Here is a 25,260-nt window from a genome sequence, read left to right as displayed (position 1 = left end):
ATATACTAAACATACTACTACGTTTAAAATATACCATACACTATATTGCTTACCAAAGCAACTAAGCTCATTTCTTAAATAAACCCTTTTACCCTATGTGCAACGAACATAAAACTTAGGAATTTAATTCTTATAAGATGAGAGAATTAAAAGACTTTTTGTTTTGATTTTTGTATAAAATATGTTAAATGAATGTAGTATGAATTGCTATGGAGTTGTACCATAAGTATATAAATAAAATCAACAAACATTTGGAAATCGTTTAAAGTATTTTTGAAATTTGTATGTCTGATATTTGATATTTGATTATTGCCAACTGGCAACTGACAACAACAATAGATTAATAAGAGTCGCTAAACATTGGAATATTTGTAATTACAGAGTAAATGTAAAATCAAATAAATTTAATAACATTATCTTAGTTTTTCTTCTGCTAAGAAGAGTTAATTCGGCATTTACTTTTACGATTCTACGGCAAACTGTGAAATCCATTGACTTTGCATAGTTTGCTGACTTCTCAGTCTGCTGCGTAAGTGGAGCAGATTCAAACGCCTTTCATCTTTGAGCAGTGATACTAATGCAACGACAACAACAAAGCACTACACTTTAGGTCCTTCCGGAACACTGTTGGCATCACTTCCCGAACTCCTTTCAGCCTGTTGGCATTCAATTTTCAATCATGTCTCGGGTTGTATTGCATCGTCTTTAATGGCCATTTGTGCGTTGTGTTGGGCATAGAGTGGTCTCGTGACCCATTTGGTTGCCTTATATCGTGCATCAGTCCATTGCCATTATACGGCCTTTTGCCGTCCTACACCTGCTGTTTGCCATGTGCCACGCCCATTAGGGCGCCTCTAAAGAGAGGGGCGAGTCTTTGCTTATGCCTTATGCCTGATGCCTCTGAAAAAGTTTTCTGGCGCTGCCATCAACCTTTGGCTTTTGTTGTTGGTGACAAACAAAAGGAAAACAATTTTCATGCGTGCATGGCAAAAATCAAAAGAAAATTCGCACACACACACACACACAGCAGCACACACACTCAGTGAGAGATGGAACACATGCAAGGCGAACAACAATGCCTATCTGCGAGATAAGAAAACAGCACTAACATCAACTCAAAGCAATTTCCAAGTGCTGCACGGCACAGGTAAAATGTATGGACCCGATTCAGGATTTCTCATGCTCCAGCTCCCAAGACACTACAAAACCAGCGACACTCTGCGCCTAAGTGGCTGCTCTGAGTTTTTTCCTGCACCGTCTATTGTTGGCATACTCTGCCAATTTATGAGACTATAACTGCGTTAAAGGCAACATGCAACAAACAGATGGCATATTAAGCTTGCTCTGGAAATAGATTTAATGCCTCGTTTCTACAAATTCAGAGATTGCTCGGTTCTTTTCCATTCAATTCAAATGTTTCATTTTCTCCATGTAAAAACCCATACAAAAATCGGTTTTTCTTCGTTCGTGAGCTATGTGAAAATATCGATAGTAAACGTAGTAAAATATCGAACACACTTTTTATCTTATCGACGTGAAACCGAAGCAGAGTTCACTATAGCAAAAATTTATAATAAAAATGCTATGCACATTGCAATACTGATTTCTTAAAATTATTCTGTTTCAATTTTTTGGTGGTAAAATTTGGTGGTAAAAGTTTGTTTACATTCTGCGCAGCTGTTTTGTATCAGAGCTGCCACATTAAGAAATTTACCGTCACACATTTGTTTCCCATTCGTGGCTGTGGAAACGCAAAAAAGGGATCAAATGTGAAAGAACTAAGTGACTGTGGAAACGGGGCATAAGCTTAAGTTGCAGTTTTAGTTTATAAATGGAAATAACACAACACTCAATGATTTTCAAATTTTTGTATTTATCGAAATTTGTCGATTTATTCTCATAATCTTGTCAAAATATCGATAACATATCTGTATAGGATATCGATGACATATCGGTATAGGATATCGATGACATATCGGTATAGGATATCGATGACATTAAGAGGTGAGTCGCATAGAAACACACAAAAGTGTACAGAAATGCATGGAGCACTAAAAATGTAGAATTTAGTTTATTAACGTTTCTGTCTAATAATTATAGGCTTAACGTATCTAAAATTGAGATACAGAAAATTTACTTGAGAACATTTTTAAAGATCATTACAATTACATATTTCATACCATCCCCAAATTTAATCAATAATGTTTTAGAACAAATAGAATGTTTTAGAACAAATTCTCTTATGCCTTAAATAAGTCTTTCATTTTAGCTCTTTTCTGCATTCAACTTTCATGAATGTTATTTGAAAATATTTGTTACAAATTGTAATTAATATTAATATTATGGAACACATCTATCAATAAGAAATAATAATGAAAAGGAAGCAATAAACTATATTAATTTATTTTTTCATTAATTTATATATAAATTTTATATTGTTTCATTCATTCAAAGTTTCAGAGACTTTTAGTTTGCACCTCAAAAATCGTTTTCAATATTGTGACAGTTTATTAATGATAAACAATTCATTGCATAACAATAACTTTAATTTGTGTCAATTTGTAACTCAAAATATAGGATGAAAATAAAAAAAGCTGATAGTGTATCAACATTTCGTTTTAGTAGCAGTTTTACACTTCTTCCATTTCATGTTAGTTGTTGTCAGCGGCAGACAAGCGAAGCTTTTGTTATAAGCTAGTCGGGAGCTAGTCGCTATAAGCCATTTTCCGGCTGGTTGAATGACACGACAGAAATTACGTATACGTATATGTATTACGTAGCCATATATTGCATACACATACGAATTGTACACCCTAATATTTGCCAGGCGAAAGCAATTAGCAAAGGGTGTGGACTGAGGGCTGAGAACTAAGAAGATGGTACTCGTAGACAAGTAGCCTCGATTTCACAAGCTCATTAAGCGTTTAAGCATAAATGCCAATGGCACGCTAATTAACACAGCAGCTGAAAATGGAGATGGACATAGAAAGGGAAAAGAAGGGGAAATGGAAATGGAAGTGGAAGTGGAGAGAAACTGGAACTTGCGTCTTGGCATTTGCCACTTGTCCAAAGTCGAAGCAAGTTGCCAGCTTGAAAGTCGATGGGAATGCCGCGTTGTCCGTTGTCCAGATTTGTGGCAAACGCTTCGCCCACCTGGCAAATGCTTGTCGAAACTTTTATAATTATGTTCGAGCTATGGCAAAAGTTTCAACGATGCCGGCGTCTGCTCATTTCTCAATTCTTGCCCAAGTTTAGACGCAGTGAAAGTTTTCTTTTCCTTTTTTTTTTATAGAGAATACCCAGCAAGTTTGGAATGAACTAAACGGCAATGCTGTGCTGGTTTATAGATTGCTTACAAGCCAAAATGTGATCTAAAGTGCTTAGAAAGTAAAGTGATCGTATATTTAATTTACTATAGTATTTGCTTTTCTTTCATTCAATGTCAAGGGTATCTCAGATTTGTTCCTTTGATTTTATTCTCTACTACAGTTACCGCTGCGGCTGTGTCTCTGGCACTTTTTAACTTTTACAAGTGGCTGTGCAGTGGGCGTGCGCGTGGGCGTGGCCAAGTTGTCAGTTGCTAGTTGCTGGATGTTGGATGCCTACAACAAGTTAATTATGCGCCGTGCGCTTTGCTGCGTGCGGCAGCACTTCCGGTTTGCTTGACGCCACTTCCGATGCGTCCAAGGAAATTAAAAATGTCGCTGCGACACATCAAGGAGGCTCGTTAATTAAACGACGCCGCAACAACAAGCAATAATGAGCAATGTGCCATGTCCCATTGGTCACGTCTCATGTCCACCATTCGCTGTCCTGTGTCCTTGTGTCCTGCTGGAGAATGTTGCCTCATTTTTTAATCAATTAAAAACGCCACTTAAAATCGCCAGGCGCCAGCAACTATTTTCATGTTTCGATGTGTTTCACTTGTCGCCACTTGTCCATTCAGCCTACCACACCTGCCCCGCTTCCCCCCTTCCACGTCACCCGTCACCCATCACCCGCCACCCGCTGTCCATTGCTCGACACTTGCCACTTGCCGCAAGCAATTATCGAAAATTTAATTAAAGCGCCAAGTGTCACAAGGAGCAATACCTTGTGTTTGCATGTGTGTGTTCCCAATGTGTGTGTATGAGTGTGTTGGCCTATATTAATGTTAACGCTTTAATGCATCATTAAGTGACTGCAACGCATACTCCATTCTTGGTCAGCCTGAATGCTTGAGAGACTTTACATCGTTTTCCCGCTTGCGTTTTCGCTTTCATTTCGCAGCGCAAAAAATGGCGACATTTCATTTAAAATTAATTGCAAAGAGCGGCAAAGGAAAGGGAAATAAATATGTAAGTATTGATTTAAGGTAAATATATTGGAAAATTAAAGTTGTAACTGAATTTGTTGTAAACCACCTTTTTAAAATCTAATAAAATGGTAAGGTTTCAAGAAAGAACATAAAGACCAGTTTACCGAGTTAGCCTAAGATTTATATCACCAAATATATTGTAAATAAATATATCATCATTAAAAAACACTGGACCACCAAAAAGTTATCTCAAAAATGTACGCACACTTCGTTTAACTTCCTGAAAATTTACTTTACGATGTCAAATGCTCTTGTGTTATATCACATTAATATAAAAATAGAAAAGGGCTCCTCTATGCTAGGGACTAATGTTAGTCATAAAAGTCTTAGGGTTCTAAGAAATAAAGGTCAACTCTCAAACAGAATTCATTCAAGTTTTTGTCAACTTTTTCTTCTTACCTCTAGTTATAATCCTGACTAAATTTCGTATAACCAAAATTTGTGGAAGCATTTACGATTTTGTAAAGTTAAGTAAAATTAAGTAGTATTGATTAAAATAAAAACATATGCTGCGAGAAATAATTTATAATAGACAGAGTTTTAAGACACACCTTCCATATCCTATGCAAATCTAAGTTTTAAATAATTTCGGATCTTTTTTTACCTTAAGTAAAACTCTCTTATAATAATTAATTATTGTAATAATTATAATTTGTAACTTACCCAACTTTAAATAAGTATATTAAAATATGATAATCTTTTTATTGATGAATATAAAATATAATATTATATATCACTTTTCACATTATTTAAATTCCCTTTATCTACTCGAAACATTTGTTCACTCAAACTTAAAGATTTTAATTTATTAATTTGTCATTCTGCAACAGCAACAGTATCTTTAAGTGCAGCAAACTCGATGACATCTTTCGGCAATTAGCAAATTTTTAACTAAATCATGTTTCAATAAACTGCAAACCAATTGTGTCCTGTCAAACATTGAACAAGGAAAATGCTCTTAAGTAAACGAAATTCCCATAGCGCAAATTCGTTCATTTCACACACTTCACTTGACAAGGACTTTGGTAGAAGGATGGCCTCCGGTGCCTGTGTATCTTTTGACCAATGGGAGTCCGAAGTGCTTCGACTAAATTGAAATGCAAGTTGTCGCCGCTGGTGATGAAGATTTGGCAACGTTGTTATTGTTGCTGTTGTTGTTGTTGTTGACAAATGCAAAACCATTTGCCAAATAAATAAGCAGCTCAACGTAAATAAATATGCTTTCGCCACGCGCATTTACACTCAATAAAGATGCTGCTGCTGCTCGAGCTGTGCTGAAGATGAAGCTGAAACTAGACAGAGGGTGGAAAGAGGGAACGGGATGGGGAATGGGAATTGCGATGACGATGCTGAGCTGTGCTGTGCGCCAGTGAAAGGATAAGTCTGGCAATGCCAAGCATAAAAATTGTATTTTAATGCGCGCGCATAAATAACACAAACAGGACACACCGACGGGGATTCACACACGCTCACATAGACAGGCGTCCTTTGCCATTTTATCAAATGGTGAAATCCAAAGCTGGAAGCCAAAGTCGCTGTCACTAATTTAGTAGGTTTCCGTGGCCATGCCGAAAATCAACAGGAAGCAAACATGGACACGCTGATGATGATGATGACGATCCCGCTGATGACGAAGACGTCGACGACGACGACGACGATGATGATGATGGTAACACCGTTTAGTGGCAGTGCCACGCCTCGCTGCACAGTCGGTGTTGACAAGCAATAGCCAAAAAAAGCAAAAAGAAATGTTATGAAAATCGAAGAGAGAAAGAGTGAGTGGGAGCGAGAAGTAAACCCAAAACGATTGCCCACATTCAGCCCCAGCTGAGCGTCTTCATCATCAGGCGGCATATGTTACCATTGGCTCCGACATTGGCTACAGCATCTATCTTGGGCGATGGCGATGGCAATGGCGATGGCGATGCGATGGCGTCGGCGTTAGGTGCTCATCAATAAAATCATCGAGGTCATTAAGTGGATTAACTGCAGCCCATCAGAAGCATGTGGTGCCGCAGCACAAACGCAAAATGCCAAATACGCACAGAGTCAACGAGCTAACAGAGATACACGCACACCCACACACCCTTATACACCAACACACACAGCCGCATACATATGTTACACTCACACACACACACACACACACAAATGCCGACACTAAGAAATGGTCGTCATCTTTAGCTTTTGCTTTACACTTTGCACTTCATAACAGACAATGGAATGGCACAGTGGACAAAATGGTATGGTATGTGAGCAAAAAATTAAGGCTAGAAAATGTAATCTCTCAGTACAAATATGTTACGCAGATGGAACATATTTTTGGAACTGAAAGGAAATTAAAATCTAAGAAAAGAGAAAATTAACTAACAAAAACAAATAAAAAAACATTGTGAATAAAAGTAAAACAGTGCGGTATTCATTTCAAAATATATACCAAATTAATATACCACAAAAATATACTAAAGGCTATATATATTGATGTAGTACTACATTCACAGTATACCATAGTGTGCAAAATATAACATACCAGAGTGTCAGTCAAAGCAACTAAGACACAAAGTTAGAAGGCTTTTTTGCCACAAAAAATAATTTCTTAAAGCATTTCCACAATTTTTATTTGATTGCATATAAATTTTTTAGGAATCAAGAATTTTTACCCTAGCGGGTATAAAAAAGCTTTAGTTATCTACAAAAATCTATTATTCATATGGGATGTGGTGAGTGACCAGGCTGAATAATTATATATAAAGTTGGTCATACTGAAGTAAAGATTGTTTCGTTTTTGTTTATTTGTGTTTGGCAATGCCACAAATATTTAACAAATTCTTCCATATAAGTTCTTTCTATGATCTTATGATCTTAACTTTATTGTGCCCAAATTTAACTTAATATTCACTTTTCACATTGTTCATTCCACCTCGAGATATAATAATCAAATAACATTTTGCTTTGTGTATTTTGTGAATTTCTGATTGATACTTAATTCAATTTGGATATTTTTTTTTTGGTTTTATAATTTTTGACAATTTGTATTTACTTTTGCCCACTGTATAAATTTTCCACAACTTTATGTGTGTGTGTGAGAGTATGTCAGTTGGTTTTTTCTTAGCAAGACAAAGAAGCAGCAGCAGCAACAGCAGCAGCTTGTCTTGCCCTGGTTCCTGTTGTTATTGACATGTACGAATTAGGTTAAATTTATTTACTGTCAGTTCAGTGAACTGCAAATGGTTTTAGTTTATTAAATTTGGCCAAAGGACCCGACTTGGCAATCTGTTTTAAGTTTGTTAAATGCCAAAAAAATCAAGATTACTATCTGAGTTGACTGGATCGTTAAGCTTCATAGCATCGGCAGCTTTTAACTTTTAATTTAAACCGAAAGCAGCAAATTAATTTCAAAGCTGACGCCGCTGCTGCCGCTGCGCGAGAACTCAACTCAATTGTGGTTTGATTAATCGTGCTCTACATGCTACCAACATACACTTAAACCCGCGCACACAGAGAAACCTCACTTATACTCGCGCTCAAAGTCGAACTCAAGTTGCATTAATCACCGCTGTACGTTGCTCATTTATTTGCTAAAAGGCAAATGAGAAAAGCAAAAAAATGAAATGGTAAACGTGAATGTGGATTTTTCAAAACCACTTTGGCAAAATCGCAGTCAGAGTTAAATTGGAAGCAAAAAAAGGAAATAAATTGTAAATCCGAAGCTCTAATGCTCTTTATTTAGAAATTTACATCTCGACTAGCTATAAATATAGTTAGCAAATGAAGCTTTAATAAATGCGATGTAAACGTATAATATTATATGTATGTGGATAGTAGCTCTGTAAATAAACATTCGTCGCAAGCTGGTTTATAAAATTCTAATACTCATCGCAAGGTTATGGAAATTGACTCGCACTCGCGTCCTTGCAGCAGTAAAAGCTTTGGCAAAGTTTGTTAAGCAACAGAGCAAAAAGCAAAAGGCTCTAGAAATCAATTAAACTGAAATTACGCATTCGACATGTGTGCAAACAGGGAGCAAATATCGAAGTAAATGCCATACAGCTGTACTTTCACTGGCTGAGTTTATTTCATTTTTATGTTGGCAAATTGAATTGACATTAAAATGTGCCAAACGTGACGTTTTGAAATAGAAATTTCATTCTCAGTGTGTGGGTGTGTGTGTGTGTGTGTTTGTTTTGTGAAACAGCAAAGTGATGGCCATGCAAATGCAATAAAATGCTCTTGAAATATTTAAGTGTGCGAGCTTAAACTGGGTTGGCTCGCAATATGCTTAACTAATTGCTGATGTTGCTTTAAAATATTTATATATTTATATTGCTGAGTGGCCACATATGGCGTATGCGTGATATGCAGCCACATCTGTGTTTGTTTCTCATTCTACAGGAACCAAATGCATGTGTGCAAGTCTGCAAGTCTGTGTGTGAGAGTGTGCATGATAAACAATAAGCGGCAGGAAGACAGCAGCCGCGTTGGATTTATGTAGTCGTTTGAACGCTGCCACATACCACGCCCCTCCGCCCCCGTTCCCCACACCAACTCTATGTGGCCCATATGCTATATGCTTCATACATTCATAATGTTGCCTTATGCAGCGTAGCATCTGCTGCTCTGTGGCTGTCTGACCGCAACAAAGAGCGCACACACACATTCTCACTCAAAATATGAACATTCCCTAGAAAGTGTTGCATACTTTTTAGCGCATTGCTCTCTGCTTGTATTTGCAGCACCTTTGAGGCTTGTATGCAACTTTGTAGCTTATAAACTCAATTAAGCTGCCCCTTGGCGACAATTTCATAGAGTCAAGCGGTCACCCAGGTAACTTATTTTGTACGAGATGTGTATGTAATATAATGTTCAAAGTTAAGCATCAAATATATCAATATGTGGCACTCCTTCACAGTCCGTAACGATAAATATTTTAATCAACTTCAGGTTGTGCAGCAAAGTGTAAGCTTTATTTAAAACTATTTACTTTGATTTTATTTTGATTTAGTATTTTTAGCTGCTATTCTTTGATGGTGAATGTGTTGATTATATATAAGAGTTTTTCCTATTTAATAGAACACTATATTTTAAGCAATTAGTAATCTTTATTAACGTGATTACATTCAAAATGCATTACCTAAAATGTTTGCAAACACGACAACAACAAAAAAGAAAGCTCTGAAAACATTGCGAAACATTGTAAAATCTTGAAGTTTTTATTTATGTTCCCGTTTTTGTTTTGGTTATAACTGCGTAACATCTTGTGAGTGTTTGCCAAGCTTTGATGCAATTTCTTGCCACAATTGCGCGAATAAGGCAAACAACGTGCCAAACAATGCAACAGACATTCCTCCAGCAGCTGAATGTTTTTTTAGTGGCGCATTTCATTTGCTGGGGAAAATACACAAATTAAATTTTCAACGTTTGCTCAGCTACTTTGTTCGTGCGGTTGCTGTTGACTTAACTGGTCGGCATTGTCGCTTATTTGCACACACTCACACAGTCTAATACATGTGTACACACACACCCACACACACACACATGCTGCGCAAGTTGAGCTCATGATGAATGTTTCACACACACACACAGCGTTTTGCTTGCCTGGGAAAATCACAAAAACAAATTAGTTGCTTGTAATTTAATTTGAAATGCTCGCGCGTTTATCAAACAAAATGAAAACTGTGAAATGGAGCAGCAGCGCAGCAGGACTTGGAGCTGGAGAAGCAACGCAGCATCCGCATCAGCATCAGCAGCCACAAAAAGGGAAGAAAATGCTAATTGGATTTTGTTTTAACATGCAAGGAAGGCATCGCATCCAACCCTGCGTACGTGTCCTTGATAGGCATGTTAATAAACATTAAAAGCAATTATGCTCTTCATTTTTGATGCTCCATATTTCTCAAGACGTATATTTTTCTCTGACGAAGCTGTCATTGACGTTGACTTATATGAGGCAATATTAATGTTCTGATCATTTTTTGCATAAAGTATCTTTCAGATACTTAAAATAAAGTATCCTTAACGTTGTCGTAACTATAAAAACTATAAAAACCATCTAATCAGTTCTTGTACAAATTATGTTTTTGAGAAATATGATTAAGCCAATTATTAATTAATGTTCAAACCAGTATAAATTATTAAATTAATGTGCTTTCCTTTTTAAATATTATGCAGCTGTAATAATTAAAAAATTTCCTTTTCTCTTATTTTTGTATTCGAATAATTTGAATTCTTCTAAATGAGATTTAGATGATGATATGAGAATTTAGAAGAAGATTTAGGATGTTTTTGTTAATTCTTATTTCATTAAAAATATCGTACGTTATATGGTTTGTCTTTTAAATAAAATTAATTTAATGCTTTATTTAATTTAATTTCATATTCTTAATATTCAAAAAATGTTATATATTTTTAGTACAGAAGAAATCACAAAGAATTGTTCTTTTCATTTAAATTTTCTTGCTAATTTACTAAAGAGTACTTAAAGCAAATCGTCGACGTCTGTTAACTTGTCTATTTGTCTTGTCTGCATTACTTAAAATTTGGACCAGCGAATTAACTGTAAAGAAATTTGTGAAATGTTCTTCGTTGTTTTGATTTGAGGAAAGGGATGAAAAGTTGCAGCATCTTTCATCAAATGAAACAAAGTTGTTAATCAATTTGATGTGCTGGGGAAGCCATCAAAACACAGCCTGTGGAGATTTCTTTTCCCGTTTGAAGGCTCTCTCTCTCTCTCTTTCTCTGTGTGTTGGTTCTTTCACCTCTTTGCCATTTGTGGGCATTATACGCATTTGCTGGCACTCGACACAGTTGGCTAATTAATAGGATTAACTACCAAAAAGCAAACACAATTGGCTGCTGAGCAAACAATAACACAAAGCACTCAACTTTTTAAGGGAGATGGGAGACTTTTCGGTTTTGTCAGGCCACTCTAGAGGGTGGCAAGTCCTTGAGCAAACATCATTACAAACACACGCACACAGCATGAGCACACACAAGACACACACACACACACTCACGAAGGAAGCTTAGAGTTGAGTTTCAGATGTCGGCACCTAACGCGCTTTAATGCAGGTGATTAATTGTTTTTGAGGTTCGTCGGCTGGCAGTTGGAAAATTTTGAAAATTTCATTAGCCGCTCCACCTTCCCCTTCCCCGACACTTCGTCAAATTCGGCCTGTGCCTGTGTGCCACACTGCATGACTTTTGCAGACAATGCCAAGTCCCCATTTCTAGATTTGCCTTAGACGAGCTAATTAAGTTAAAGTTGTTGCGTGCTGCTTGTTGCCTGCTGCTGTTGATGGAGCTGATGCTGGTGCTGCTTCTGATCCCGATTTTCGGTTGAAGTCACCCTCCTCTGCTAATGATGTCGTCGAGTTTCACGATAGAGAACGTGCTTTAAATTGTTTTTGATTTACTTATTTCCGCGCTGATAAATTACATTTGGCGCACAAGGACAAAGTTCAAGACGCCATTTTTGGCTAATGCGCAAACTTTTTTGAGCCAACAACATCGCGTTGTGTCGTGTTAGTTTTTGGCGGCTTGTCAGCAATTTGAATAATTTATTCATATGTTACGTGGCCTGACAAACGCGCTGCTGCATGTGGCACGTTTGGCCACATTTGGTGCCGGATGCGGCTGTCAACAGTTATCGCATTTTGTGCCCACTTTCACAGCTCAAATGTAAATTTAATTAGCCTTTAAGTCTATTAAAATGCCATTTAGATCCGAATAAATCACTAACTGACAACTAAGGCGAGCTCAAGCACAATTCGTTAAGTCCATTTGAAATTTGTATAGCTTTGAAGAACTTTGTTACTTATTTATAAGAAAATGGTTAATGAATTCATTCAATCGTGTCTTGAATTTCTGTTAAATTAGATCACAGATATTTAACTTATTTTATTTCAAACTATTCTGAGCTTATAAATTTGTCTATTTCATCGCAAATATTTAAAATGATTAAATACAAAAATCATTGAGAAATCATTAAGATATTGTATCCTTTATATTTTCTAGATTTTCTTTAGCAATTTACTCCAGTTATAATCTCGACTTGTAGAAATAATTTTCTATCTCTGATTGCATTTTATGTGCTTTCTGCAAAATTGTCATATTAAGAATTCAACATGTGCAGATACTTGAGAATATTTTCACATCTGTGTGCGTTGCAAAAAGATAATAATAAATAAAGATATATTTACTAGTACTGTAGGTACATGTAACATGTTATATGTATATATATAAATGTTTAAGTACAATGCAGAAAGAATTGATATTTATTATTATTTGGTTTAAAGCATTTTTCGTCATAAAGTTTTTGAATTGAAGCGTGTAAAATGCAAAAAAAAAAATAATTGTAATGAAATTTATAAGTAAAGTAAATTTATGATTTTTTTACTTTTAATGTTTGGAATTCTGATTTTTAAGGAGAAAAGAGATTATTAAAGCTTGGGACAAACTAAGTCAGACAAATATTTACTACACTTTAGATATTATTAATATTAATCAAACACCTTGAGCTAAATATAAATCATTGCAAATTGAAACAAATGAAAAACTTACACTCCAGTCTATACATATATCAAAATAAAACAAGTAAGAAAATTACCCGCCACCCATTTAAAATATAAGAATATTAGTGCAGAATTATTCTTAAAATATACCAAATAATATACAGCAAGGACAAAAATATACCAAAGGTCATAAAGACTATCGCTGCAAATTATGAATTTTCCCTTAAGCTCGAGAGCATGTTGGATTGCTTTTAGAACAGCTATTTTACAGCTTCGGCGGAGAAAATTGGAGAGTAAGCAGAGCGCAATCCTGATGCTACAACCGTTGCAACGGTTCGAGATTGGCTCACGACTGCGAAGCTACTAGTTAATGGTTTTAGATCCGTCACTGTATAGCCAACTCCAGTTGGGCAATTTTTCCGTTTCGGCAGCTAGCATTTGGAAAAATCTATATTTGGGTGTTTGCAGCGAATAAATCGCGAGAGAATCGTGGCGGCAGCGAATAAATCGCGGCAGCAGCGAAAAAATCGCGAGGGCAGCGAAAAAATTGCGAAGGCAGCGATTTAAGGGAACGTGGTGCTCACAAGTGCTGATGACAAAAAAATAATATCTCTATCTCTATAGTCTCTGAGATTTAGGTTCATACTATACTTACAGACGGACTTACCCATATCATCTTTGCTGTTGACGTTGATCAAGAATATATATGATATTTTATAGGGTCGGAGATGCCCGTCAGACACATTTCCTGTCGGTACAAAGTTATAATACCTTTCTACCTCACACGTATTAGGTATAAAAATGTAAAAATTTGAGTTCTCCATAATATCATAGCACTTCTATCATACGTACAATTTGACAATAAGTAGTATAAAACTTCTTTTGATTTCATAATGTGTTCGCTTTTTTTATAGTTTAAAAGTATGAATCTTTGTTAAAATTATAGAAAAGAGCTAATAATTAGTTTGCTGTGCGCAGGGTTTTGAAAGTGGATCGTCTATGTAGCACACATTGCTGCCACAATCGAAGGAGTCGACGTCGTCCATAGCTGGTAAACCGCGATATTGGATGCACTTGATGGGACACTCCATGGCGCATTTCTTATAGGGTTTCTCCTCTGTGGCAATTTTGGTAATTTTTATGCACTTGTCGATGATGCCATGACGATTATTCTCCTGCTTCTGGCGGCACTCTTCCTTTTGATCGTACTTTCGGTAGGCCAAGTCTGCCTTGGAGTGATAGCCTGGCCAGCAATAATCACGCAGCTTATTCCTGCGCACCATGCGACCCTCAGGCACCATATCGATCTGGTTTTTGCGGCGATAATCCTCAACTACCTTGGCCATGGGATAAACTGGACGACCTCCTTCCTTGGCGTGCTTGACCATTTTCACAGCATCATCGAAAAAGGCAACGTCATCCTGCAGATAAGGATCGTCTTCACAGGCCGATATGCGCATCAATTCATTGTTGCGACGTGCAAGGAATTCATCCCGCTGACCGTGAAGCAGTTTACGCAAATTATCTGTTTCGATATCTTTCTTCCGTTTCTGCATGAATGCGAAGCGTTCGTTAGTTAGCTGGTTCTTGAAGCGTTCAGCAACATGGAAGCGATGGATTTGCGCATCTCGTTTGCGATTTTCTGCCAACTGTTTACGCTCTTCCTTTTGATAAGCAATTCGCTCCTTGCGCAACTCTTTTACTCGACAAAGTCTGCTCTCTGCGTCTGCATTGACTTCTACATCATGATGTTCCACGATTTCGCGCTGATGTTCCTCCTCTTCACGACGCTTGGCCTGTTGCACACGGCAGAGCTCTATGGCGATTGCTTCTCGATCACGTATTTGATTCTCTCGCAGCGTTTTTATTGCGCGACCGTTTCGCGAATCCAGCTTACGCCGCATCACCTTATCCACACATATGACACGGTCTTCGATCTTGTCATAAATGTGCTCAACTAAGGAGTAACTTAATGTTAGTAAATGGGAAAACAACAAGTAAGAAAATTACAGTCGAGTGTGCTCGCTGTGAGATACCCGCTACCCATTTTGAATAAAAGCAAATTATTGCGGTATTTTTCAAAATATACCAAAAATACAAAAATAGTAAAATATACCAAATTGTATATTTGGTATATCGGATATAGTACTACATTCAAAATATACCATAGACGGCACAATGTACCAGATTATCGGCCAAATCAACGCATACCCCTAGTAAGTAGGCGTTTTTGCCCATACAAAAGTATTTCTTTAATAACTTCCATAATTTTCAGGAATCACAATCACTATAGATGTTATTGTATATACCAAAATTCGCAGCTCTAGCTTTAAAATTACGCTTGTTATTCGATATCGATGATTTGCGGGGGCGGAAGGGGCGTGGCACAACAAACTTGTTATGCAAACATAACAAATGCTGTCGAAAAAAAATTATAGCTTTATCTATTATAGTCTCTGAGCTCTAGGTGTTCATACGGACAGACGGACGGACGGACATGGCTAGATCGTCTCGGCCATTGACGCTGATTAATAAAATATATACTTTATAGGGTCGGAGATGCCTCCTTCTACCTGTTACATACATTTCCTAGAGTCATAATACCCTTCTACCCTATGGGTAGCAAGTGTAAAAAGTACGAATGCTACAGTGTGTGTGAGAGTGCTAGACTCTGCGATATCCACTACCCATTTATAAGGAAAACTAAACAGTGCGGAAATTTTCTTAAAATACCATATACCGAAAGCATACTAAAATATACTGAAGGACATTACAAATATAAACAAAACCTTCATCTGCGTGCTGTCAAAAAGAATATATCTATTAAATACTTTATGGGATAGCAGATGAATTCTTCTGTCTGTGGCATAAATATTCTTTATAGTAGAAAATTATAGCAACCTATGGATAGCGGGTATAAGTATCATTATCTGTTACATTACTTACGCTTTGCAGCCTCCGTTTTTTCCTTGAGCGCTTCCTTGTAGGCACGACGACAAAACTCTCGCTTGCTTTCCGCCAATCTCTTGGCTGCTTTCTCTTCCTCCTCTTGCAGACATTTATATTGTGCTCGCTCAATGATTACTTCGCATTGCTCTTTTTCTTTCTGCTCAAGTCGTTGTTGGTGTCTTTCCGCTAGCTCCTTTTGGAAGTATTCGCGTATGTCCAACGACTTCTTCGCCTGCTCAGCTTTCTCCTGTTCTTCGGTGACTCCACAAAATGGTATCAATTCCTCTGGACATTGCTGTTCGTCCAAGCGCTGTTGACGTACTGCATCTTCTGCGATCTCACGGTTAAGTGTTTCATTGAAGTTTCTCTGATAACTCAATTCGCTTTCGACGAGCGCATGGTGAAGGGCTCGTTGACCCGATTTGAGGTTCTCCAATATATGATTCGCTCGCATTATGCGCTCCTTGCGATGCTGTTCGTCCTCCTTTTTGACTTGTCTTTTCCTAATTTCATCTTCCCTCACTTCCTGATCCAATCGCGCCTGATGCTCCTCGTCAAACGATACTTGACCCACGTTAGTGAAGCAACTGCAAAGCTTATCGCTGCCCTCCTTGAGATATTCCATATAACGATGCTCCTCTTCATCAGCAGCTTTTTTCTCATGCTTCTCTGCCATATACGATCTGCCCAACATCGCATTAAACCGATTAGCAGAGACCACAACCGGTTGAACTGTGCGATTCTTGAGAAACATTGTGTGACCGGGTTTTCCCAGGCACGCCCTATTCAATTGCATCATGATTAGTAAGTTTGACTACCTATAATGATTAAAGGGTTTAACTACTTCTTGAATGTAGGAAATAGTTTGCGAATTCCTCTGAATTCTGTGGATTTAATAAGTTTGTTGTGAAGGTATTTAAAGTGTGTGAGTGATTCGTGTTCGTTGTCTGTATTTAATATGTTTGCCATGAATATATTTAACCACATACATAATTAGTAGGAAGTGGACTACTAGATCCTTTTCGAACCCTAAAAGTTGTCATTGAATTGATTTCTGGCGACGATATCATGTGCGAAGCCGCTTTGGTAAATTACTTTTGAAATGAACACATGCCCCTTATACTTCATATACTGACTGACCAATAAGTTGCTAGTTTTAAACAACAATTAATGTTCATTGCAGACAAACAAACTTTGAAAAAAATCGAAATTCACATAAACATTAAAAAAATTGGCTCCTGACATAATTGAAGACAAATATTTCAAATACTTTACTATTTAGATAAATAATAATAATAAATAATAATAAAATAATCAATATTTTTTAACTAAAACTAAGGACAGTGGGGATTAATGTGTGGGAATTAATTTGAAATATTCCTGACCATATAAAACTCTAACCTTTGGTCAAATCATTGACAACTTTATCTGACTTTCAAAGTAATTTTGATGTTAATGTTTTTCTTTTCGAAATGAATGTTTCTTATGTTAACTTTATATTGAATTTAATGTAGTGGAAGTAGGAAATTGAGAAACCCAATATCATAACTTATGTTTTCTAAATATTTGAACCACTTAGCGTTTCCCGTGTTGACTTATTAAACGTTAATTGCGAATTACTTTTATGTAGGTTAAAGTCCAATTTTTTACCTACAATGTACTATATGCTGCAGGCTGAAAGATTAACGGCTAAAACGATATATCCATGTCTGTTTGTCTGACCATCTGTCCATATAAACACCTTGGGCTATAAATTTGGTATATTTTATTATATTTTCAGTATATTAATTAATTATATTTATTAAGTTTTGCTTTTGCTTTCTTACTTGTTTTTTATTTAAAATTTATTGAAATTAGTGTTTTTATTTTAATTTTAAGATCAAACGAGGTGTTGTCTATAGTTGTCAGTTTGTTTTATATTAACTTGATTTATAAGAACAACCTATAAAAAATTCAATTATATAAGGGAAAGATTATTATACAATATAAAGAATATACAAAAGCTAAAGTAATTTGGCTATAACACAAACAAAATAGTAACGCTTTTAAGACCAATCATTAATTTATTGTTTTCGTTACTGTATTATATATACATACTATATATTGAAAAATTCTATACAAATATAAAAAAAATTAATTCAGTTTACGTTGAATTGTCCATAAAGAATATGTTGAATGCATGTGGACATATGTTTCTCTGTTTACTTCCCTCTTTCGATCTCATTTTATTTTTAGCTATTGGCATATAATATTTGAACATTATGCTTATACAATTCGCCGAAAATTTAACTCGCTCTGTTTACATTATTTAAGCGAAGAGAAAACTTTCGCTCTCTTATTCTGGTTTTCAAAGAGCGATACAAAGTTGTGTTTGTTCGCGTTTGGAGTAAGTTCAAGCTTAGAGAGCACGCTAATTGCTGTTTAAATATTTGTGTCAATGTTGCACAGTGGTAGACAAATGTCAAGTATAATTTTTGTTATTCATACTATTAATTTAAAATTCTTATATAACATAACTAATTATTATTATTTGAAGCACTTTTATTAATAATTGCCTATATTAAATCGAAGATAAAAAAGGTTCTTCGCCAATACAAACACAAATAATTGTTTCCAAATTCCAAAGTTTACGATGAAGATTGCTCAAAATGAAAAGCCACAATAGAAATATTATGCAAGCAGCAGAAAATGTGACACACCCACCAAATCGCAAAGGGGGAATTACAAGTTAAGGGAGCCAAAAGAAATAGAGAAACACACATCCATTAGGCAGCAATATATGTATGTATGTGATAAGCGATCGAAGAGAGTCACAAGAGAAGACGCTGCACTACGATTAGTTCAGATAACAGTTTAAACACACAAATAATACAATGTATAGAAACAAACAGTATGCTAGCAAACAACAAAGAGAGATTAAAAAGCCCCTCACGATATTTCACAAGTGATTGGTATTCATTGCGTCAGTGAGAGCTGATACATATGAGACGGTCAGACCCAAAGCGAATTTAGTTTGCGGCGAGTAGCTGAGACGACAACACGCATAATAAAAAAAAAGCCGGCACAGCGGAAAACAGTTATACAAACAATTAAAACACATGTAAACGTATGTGTACGTACAAATAAATTGAAAGAGCGAGACGCAACGAAAACAAAGCAAAGTCACAATGACTCAGCTAAAATTACTTGGCAGCAGTGCCATCATAAATTGCCTGAAAACAACTGAAATGAAGTGCTATGCAACAGTTGCTCTGCAGCAGGTACGTAGAATTAGCACAGTCCCATTGTTATACGTAATGTTATACGTATAGCATACCTAATGTTATATGTACATATATACAGCAACAAAGTCAAGCCAAGTGTGTGTATTAAGTAATATTGCTAGACGTTATACGAAGTGTCATATATATTTTTATACTTCATGTTATATGTCATTACAGCAGCGCCAGCGTGGCTATGGAACAACACCCAATCCGGCAGAAGGAAGGCCGCTTAAGGAGATGCCAACGGCAAAGAAGTTGACTGCACTTTGGAATTTCAGACCAGGTGGCAAATATGACGGTGCCGACTTGAATGACATATCCAAGGGACTGCTGAAAGACGCAAACAGCGATATCGTCATGTTATCTGGTCTTTTTGGTAAGCCACCAATTGTGCTCACCCAGAATCCCGATGATTTCGAAACTGTTTTTCGCCACGATGGTGCCTATCCCTATCGCAAGGGCTTCGAGCTGCTCAACTATTATCGCACGGTGTACCGTAAGGACTATTTCGGGGAGGAACCGGGACTGATTACGTCACAGAACGAGGAGTGGGGTAAAATGCGATCGGCTGTAAATCCAATTATTATACATCCAAAGAACGTCAAACTTTATTTGGGCTCATTGGACAAGATCAACCAGCAGTTTATAGATCGGTAAGTCGAAAACTTGAAATTTATTGAATATAGTATTAAAATTTCCTTAACAGCATCAAGCAAATTCGCGATGTTGAGACGAATGAAGTTCCTGAAAATTTTAAGGAGGAGATCAGCGCTTGGACATTGGAATCTGTGGGAATGGTTGCTTTGGATCGTCAGTTAGGACTCATAGACAACAGTAATCCAACAGGTCGTCACTTCTTTACGTTGCTTCGACGATTCTTCGATCTGGCCGTCGATCTTGAGATTAAGCCCTCTTTGTGGCGTCAGTTCAAGACGCGCAAACTAAAGGAGGTGCTCGGCTTATTGGATGAAGCTATCGACATTACGGATGGCTATGTTCAGGAGGCAATTGATCGCATCGAGAAGGATAAGAATGTGAAAAGCGATGCTGAGAAGAGTGTGCTAGAGAAACTGTTAGCCATCAATCGCAAATATGCTGTTGTGATGGCCATGGACATGCTCTTTGCTGGAGTCGACACAGTGAGTACACCGATAGCTATACTTTTATGCAACGTTACTAATCAAGAGATTTACTCAAATTGCAGACAACAAGCACTTTTGCCGCTATACTCCTAGCACTCGCTCAACATCCGGAGAAACAGGCAAAGTTACGCGCGGAAATACGCGGCATTCTGCCAGAGAAGGATACGCCTCTGACTGTGGAGTCCATGAAGAATTTGCCTTATTTGCGTGCCTGCATCAAGGAGAGCCTTCGCTATTACCCACTGACCTCGGCTAATGTGCGCACCATACGCCAGGAGCTGGTGCTCAGCGGTTACAAGGTGCCTAAAGGCAGTGAGGTAGCCATGGTGCACTTGAACCTCTGGCGCAATCCCAAACACTTTTCGCAAGCAGACGAGTTTATACCTGAGCGTTGGCTGCGTGAGAGTCAAACGGAAAAGGAGTCCGGTTGCCCGGTGGCCACGAAGTCCAGTCATCCGTTTGCATACTTGCCGTTTGGCTTTGGGGCACGCAGTTGCATTGGACGACGCATTGCCGAAATGGAGCTGGAAGTCGGTGTGGCACGTTTGCTGAGACACTTCGAGGTTGAGTTTAATCATCCGGCAGATAAGCCCTTTATTGCCTATCAGCTTTCCACGCCTCGCATTCCTTTGCAGTTCAAATTCACGGACTTGAAGGATTAGCAAAACAGTATTTGTTGCCTAGTTTTTCAACATGATTTCATAGTTGTAAAGATTTTTACTTTGTTTACGTCATTAGAATGCAAATTTTGCAAATGGTGAATACAACTCAAGTTAATTTATTCAAATGCCAAGCGAATGAATAATAAATTGAAACTTCCTGCACTAATTTCTACGCCACAAGCTTGTCAACTCTTTTTAAAGGGATATTTTCAAACAGAATTAGCATTAAATGGGCATAAATAATGTCGTATTATGGCAAATAATTACAACTGTCGGCTTCGAGGTTTTAGGTTGGCAAATAATAATGATCACGACGATGATGATGATGATGACGATGATGATTATGATGACTGGAGCAAAATGCTAGACTGATAATTATGGCATGCAAAAGTGTGCCGTTAGTTTCCACAAAACGTTGGCAACTGTAACCCAATATAAATGCCATTTATCATGGTGCGTGGAGTGAGCTGTGGGCGTTCAGGGCGGTGCGTTGTGCAATGGGCGTGGCAACTGAGTCTATGTGGTGACTGTTGCTAATAAATTATAGTCCTTAGTCCTCGCTGAGTCCTCATCGTGGACATGTGCCGCACACACACAGTCTCCCCTCCCCTACCCACCCCTTTTATTCAACCCGCCCATCACCCAACGTTGCGCGTCGCCTGTCGTTGACAGTTTTAAATTACAAACGTTGGCGGTCGGTTTAGGTTTAGGTTCAAACGGGTTTTCGTATATGCCAAGCTAATTAAACCCAACATTTGGCAATTGCAACTGTATCTGCAACTTGCGCTCCTTATTAGCTTTATAATTGGCTCGGATTGGACGCAAAATGAAATGACCTTTTGGCCACATTATCACCACAACAAATGGCATATCAAAATCAAATTTGTTATTTATTGGCTGACACCGTCGCAGTCGCAGTCTGACTATCGCTTGGCTTTCTTGCCTCTTTGAACCCGCCACAACAATCCGGGCACAATTATTTATTTATTCGCACTCTAAGTGTGCCCATCAGCCTTAACCTGAGCTCATTTTTCACTGCCCGCCCATTGAATTGAGCCAATTATGCGCTGACAGCCTCAAGTTCCAAATGGGTCTGACATCCTCGCCGCTGCTTTCAGATTTCAGATTTCAGCTTTCAGCGAGCTTTTTCGGGTGGTTCTCGGGTGTTAGGCCCTCTAAGTGGAAACATGTGCAGAGCACAATTGGCCATTGTATTCGAGAATGGCGAACAGATTTCGAACGCGGCACGCTGCCAGCTTATACTTACTGTAATCTGTGGCAATTGGAACGGCCTAAGGAGTAGGCCCTCAAATTAGATTGTTTGCCAACATTTGTAGCAAACTGGGACAAGATTTCCTTCTACACCAGTATTGCTATTGTCAGCAGAGAATCATATGGATTTATAATAGCCTGAGCACAAAATGAATGACAATTTTTTGAGTATAAATAATAATAAAATATAATAATAAAAAAATTAAAATATAAATAAAAATAAATAATAAGTTGAAGAAAAATTCACTTATGTTAAAATTGTAAATAAATAATAATAGAATGAATTCTTTTTTATAAGTATTATAAATACGAGGGGTGCTATTTAAGTTTCTGCCCTAGGTCACTTGTAGTCATATTAGGACCAATTGACTAATTCTCAAAAAAAGTTTGGACTTTTATCGATAAAAGCTCCATCCAACTTTTTCATGTGTGACCATGTTTGATATCGATAAACGATTAATCAAAAACTTACCTCGGCAGAAAAATAAAATTAACTCGTGAACACTTTCGAGCAATAATTTTTCACAACTTTCGACTTGGATTATTACTACAAGAGTGCATCGATGAACTTAAATCTTTGTAAGGCGATGAAGTGTCATCCTACAGTGAAAAACTGGCTTAATGGATCGTTGCCGATGCTTGTATTTTAAATATAATATATATACTTTACTATGATTACTATGTATGAGTAATCAATTCAATGCTATTTTAATGACATTTACATCATTACTTTTCCAATGAGAAGATGCTGTGAAAGAATAACAAGTTTCAGAAAATATCACAGTTACGTAAATTTTAGAGTTATTCATTTTTCGCATATAGATGTATATTAAAGAGGAGGATTTTAGGTAGGTTGCTCTTGACTTGTGTAAGATATTCAGACAGTCCAATAATAATGATGTTATTAATAAGGCGTTACATATATTCATTATGATTATAGAAAAATTAATCACGGTAATTTATATTAATAGTTCAAATGTATGAAATAATAATAAGAAAATGAATAATAATAAACAAAATAAAATTCCGTAATACCAAAGAATCCTTTCTGTAATACAAGACATGTTTTGTCAAAATAAATATTATATATTCCCTTGGAGAAGCTGTGGTTAAACACGCTACACTTCCAAAAATAATCTAGAATTTAAACAAAAAATAAATTTGGAATCTGACAGAGTTGTCAACAGTATTCATTCGATGGGGACTACAAAATTATGCTCAACTTTGGCAACACTGTGGCATGTCAAGGTTTCGGAAACCTGAACCGCACATTTCCCCTCAGCCTTATCCTTTTAGTCGAGTTGCTGCCAAAACACTTCAGAGATAAAATGTATTTGTATGCAATTTGTTTTTGCGCTGTCGTTGTCAAAAATGTGCACTTTTCATTTGGCGTTGCATTGTTTTATACTGTCATCGCATATACATGTACACATGAGTACTCGTAGTCGTATTCGTACTCATACTCATACTCATACTCAACCGTACTCATACACACTGTCGCACTTGTATTTATTTAGTTTTTTTCTTGATATATACAATATATGTATTCCTTCTGTCATCTTTTATTTTACTATCCGCAATTGTGTCATGCACTTCAAACTGCACGTCCATTGTTTGCTCAGAGCCAATGCCGAAGAGGGCCTGGGGAGCAACAAGATCGTGCTAGGGACAGACCATAGAGTGGGGGGGATAGGTTGGGGGTGCTAGCCTTCGTCTCCCATTTCGAACCCAGCGGGCAGCACTCGAATTCGCACTCATCGTATCTGAGCATCGTCAGGATTGTCGCTTTGATGTTGTTGTAACCAACTGTCGAGCATTGGCCAACTGGGTTAATGGCACAAATGTTCTCTCTCTCTCTGCGTCCACAGTCCGCATTCCCTTTACTATCTGCATGCCACACCCGCGCGGCGCCACAGACAAACAATCAAATTCAGCATACTGAAATGAATGTGCATTTCGACTTAAAAGTTGGACATGATATGTTCTATGGCATTCTTCACTTAGCGTTTTCCCATTGAATAAACTTAACATTTGTATATCATATGTTGTTTTTCGTTGAAGCAAAAACACGATGCCAAATATTAAATAACGTGCTTTGCGAAGCGCAACAGGAGACATCTTGAGACGCAAAAGCCATGCCAGGATACGGCTATGAGGTGCGTGTCATGTCCTGTCATCTAAAGCTGAAAAACAGCATATTTTCTTAAAAGTAGAGCAGCTGTCGAAAATTGAATAAAATTCGAGGCAGAACGTTTAATCTTCTATAAACTAGGACTCATTTAAATACTTTATAAATGCTAACAATTAAAATAAAGCAAGTGAAAGTGAAGAATCTATATCTATATTGAGAAACGATCTTAGATGGTGCACTAGATTTTTAACAAAGATAGTGAGGATTAAGTAAAGTCGAGAAATAATATTTTTCTACTTTAAATATTTAAATCCTAAAAAAAATTGTGAATATTTTACATTAAGAGGACTATTGAATATTTATAATATCGAAATTTATCACGAATTTATATCCAAGTTAATTATAATTTCTGATATTAGCTAAGCTTTGCTAAAAATGTAAAATACATACTATCGGATGGAAATACTATCGAATATCTAGAATCGAATTTCGATGATGTCATAAAATAACAACAATAACAATTAAGATTCCTTCCATTATCTTAACTTTTATTAAGAAAATTCTTGAACATTATTTCTTTTTAGTTTTATAAGCGAGCGTTTCTCTTTCATTACTTTTCTTTTTATTACTTTCGAATAAAAGTTTGGCAAGGCCCATGATATTGTCCAACAGACCTTGTGTCTATACCCTAGAATGTTTCGAGTCTAAGAAAGTGGAAGTCAAAACACGCGCAGATTGACAGTTAATAAAGTGGCGACAAGTTGCCAGCTGGGTGGTTACCACCGGGTGGCTAAATGTGGAACGTGGCAACAGTGGCGTTGACAACTTGACCCAATGTGTGTGACAACTGTCCCCCCTCGACAGCCCTCAGTCCACGAAAAGTTTCAGCACGCGAATGAGAAATGTGTAATAAAGCACAACAATTTTCAGCTTCAAATTGTACAAGCTGTCAAAATATTGAATTTCAAGGCGGT

The 25,260-nt window shown here is 37.1% G+C and overlaps 2 protein-coding genes across 2 annotated transcripts; one reads left to right on the top strand and one right to left on the bottom strand.

Annotated features, from left to right (window-relative positions):
* Positions 1–13,746: 13,746 nt before the first annotated feature.
* Positions 13,747–16,791, bottom strand: LOC132792553 (trichohyalin-like). The gene is made up of 2 exons (XM_060801976.1): positions 15,814–16,791; positions 13,747–14,824 (listed from the first exon to the last, which is right to left on the bottom strand). The coding sequence occupies exons 1-2, from the start codon at positions 16,613–16,615 to the stop codon at positions 13,821–13,823; spliced, it is 1,806 nt and encodes a 601-aa protein (XP_060657959.1). The 5' UTR covers positions 16,616–16,791; the 3' UTR covers positions 13,747–13,820.
* A 2,034-nt stretch (positions 16,792–18,825) lies between these two features.
* On the top strand, positions 18,826–21,074 carry LOC132791678 (cytochrome P450 CYP12A2-like). The gene is made up of 4 exons (XM_060800705.1): positions 18,826–19,076; positions 19,257–19,732; positions 19,786–20,218; positions 20,284–21,074. Exons 1-4 carry the CDS (start codon positions 18,984–18,986, stop codon positions 20,881–20,883), a joined length of 1,602 nt encoding a protein of 533 aa, XP_060656688.1. The 5' UTR covers positions 18,826–18,983; the 3' UTR covers positions 20,884–21,074.
* The last annotated feature ends 4,186 nt before the right edge of the window (positions 21,075–25,260 follow it).

This window comes from Drosophila nasuta, chromosome 3 (assembly GCF_023558535.2).
Source record: "Drosophila nasuta strain 15112-1781.00 chromosome 3, ASM2355853v1, whole genome shotgun sequence".
Taxonomy (NCBI): Eukaryota; Metazoa; Arthropoda; class Insecta; order Diptera; family Drosophilidae; genus Drosophila; species Drosophila nasuta.
The sequence above is the reverse complement of the archived record's forward strand: the minus strand, read 5'-3'. Positions and strand labels throughout refer to the sequence as shown.

Bases quoted from the DNA above. Each gene is read 5' to 3' on its own strand.
- LOC132792553 (XM_060801976.1), bottom strand. From the start codon at position 16,615: ATGATGCAATTGAATAGGGCGTGCCTGGGAAAACCCGGTCACACAATG. The intron at 14,825-15,813 runs GTAAGTAATGTA...GTTACTCCTTAG, and splicing joins AAAAACGGAGGCTGCAAAGC to TTGAGCACATTTATGACAAG.
- LOC132791678 (XM_060800705.1), top strand. From the start codon at position 18,984: ATGACTCAGCTAAAATTACTTGGCAGCAGTGCCATCATAAATTGCCTG. The intron at 19,733-19,785 runs GTAAGTCGAAAA...TTTCCTTAACAG, and splicing joins AACCAGCAGTTTATAGATCG to CATCAAGCAAATTCGCGATG. The intron at 20,219-20,283 runs GTGAGTACACCG...CTCAAATTGCAG, and splicing joins TCTTTGCTGGAGTCGACACA to ACAACAAGCACTTTTGCCGC.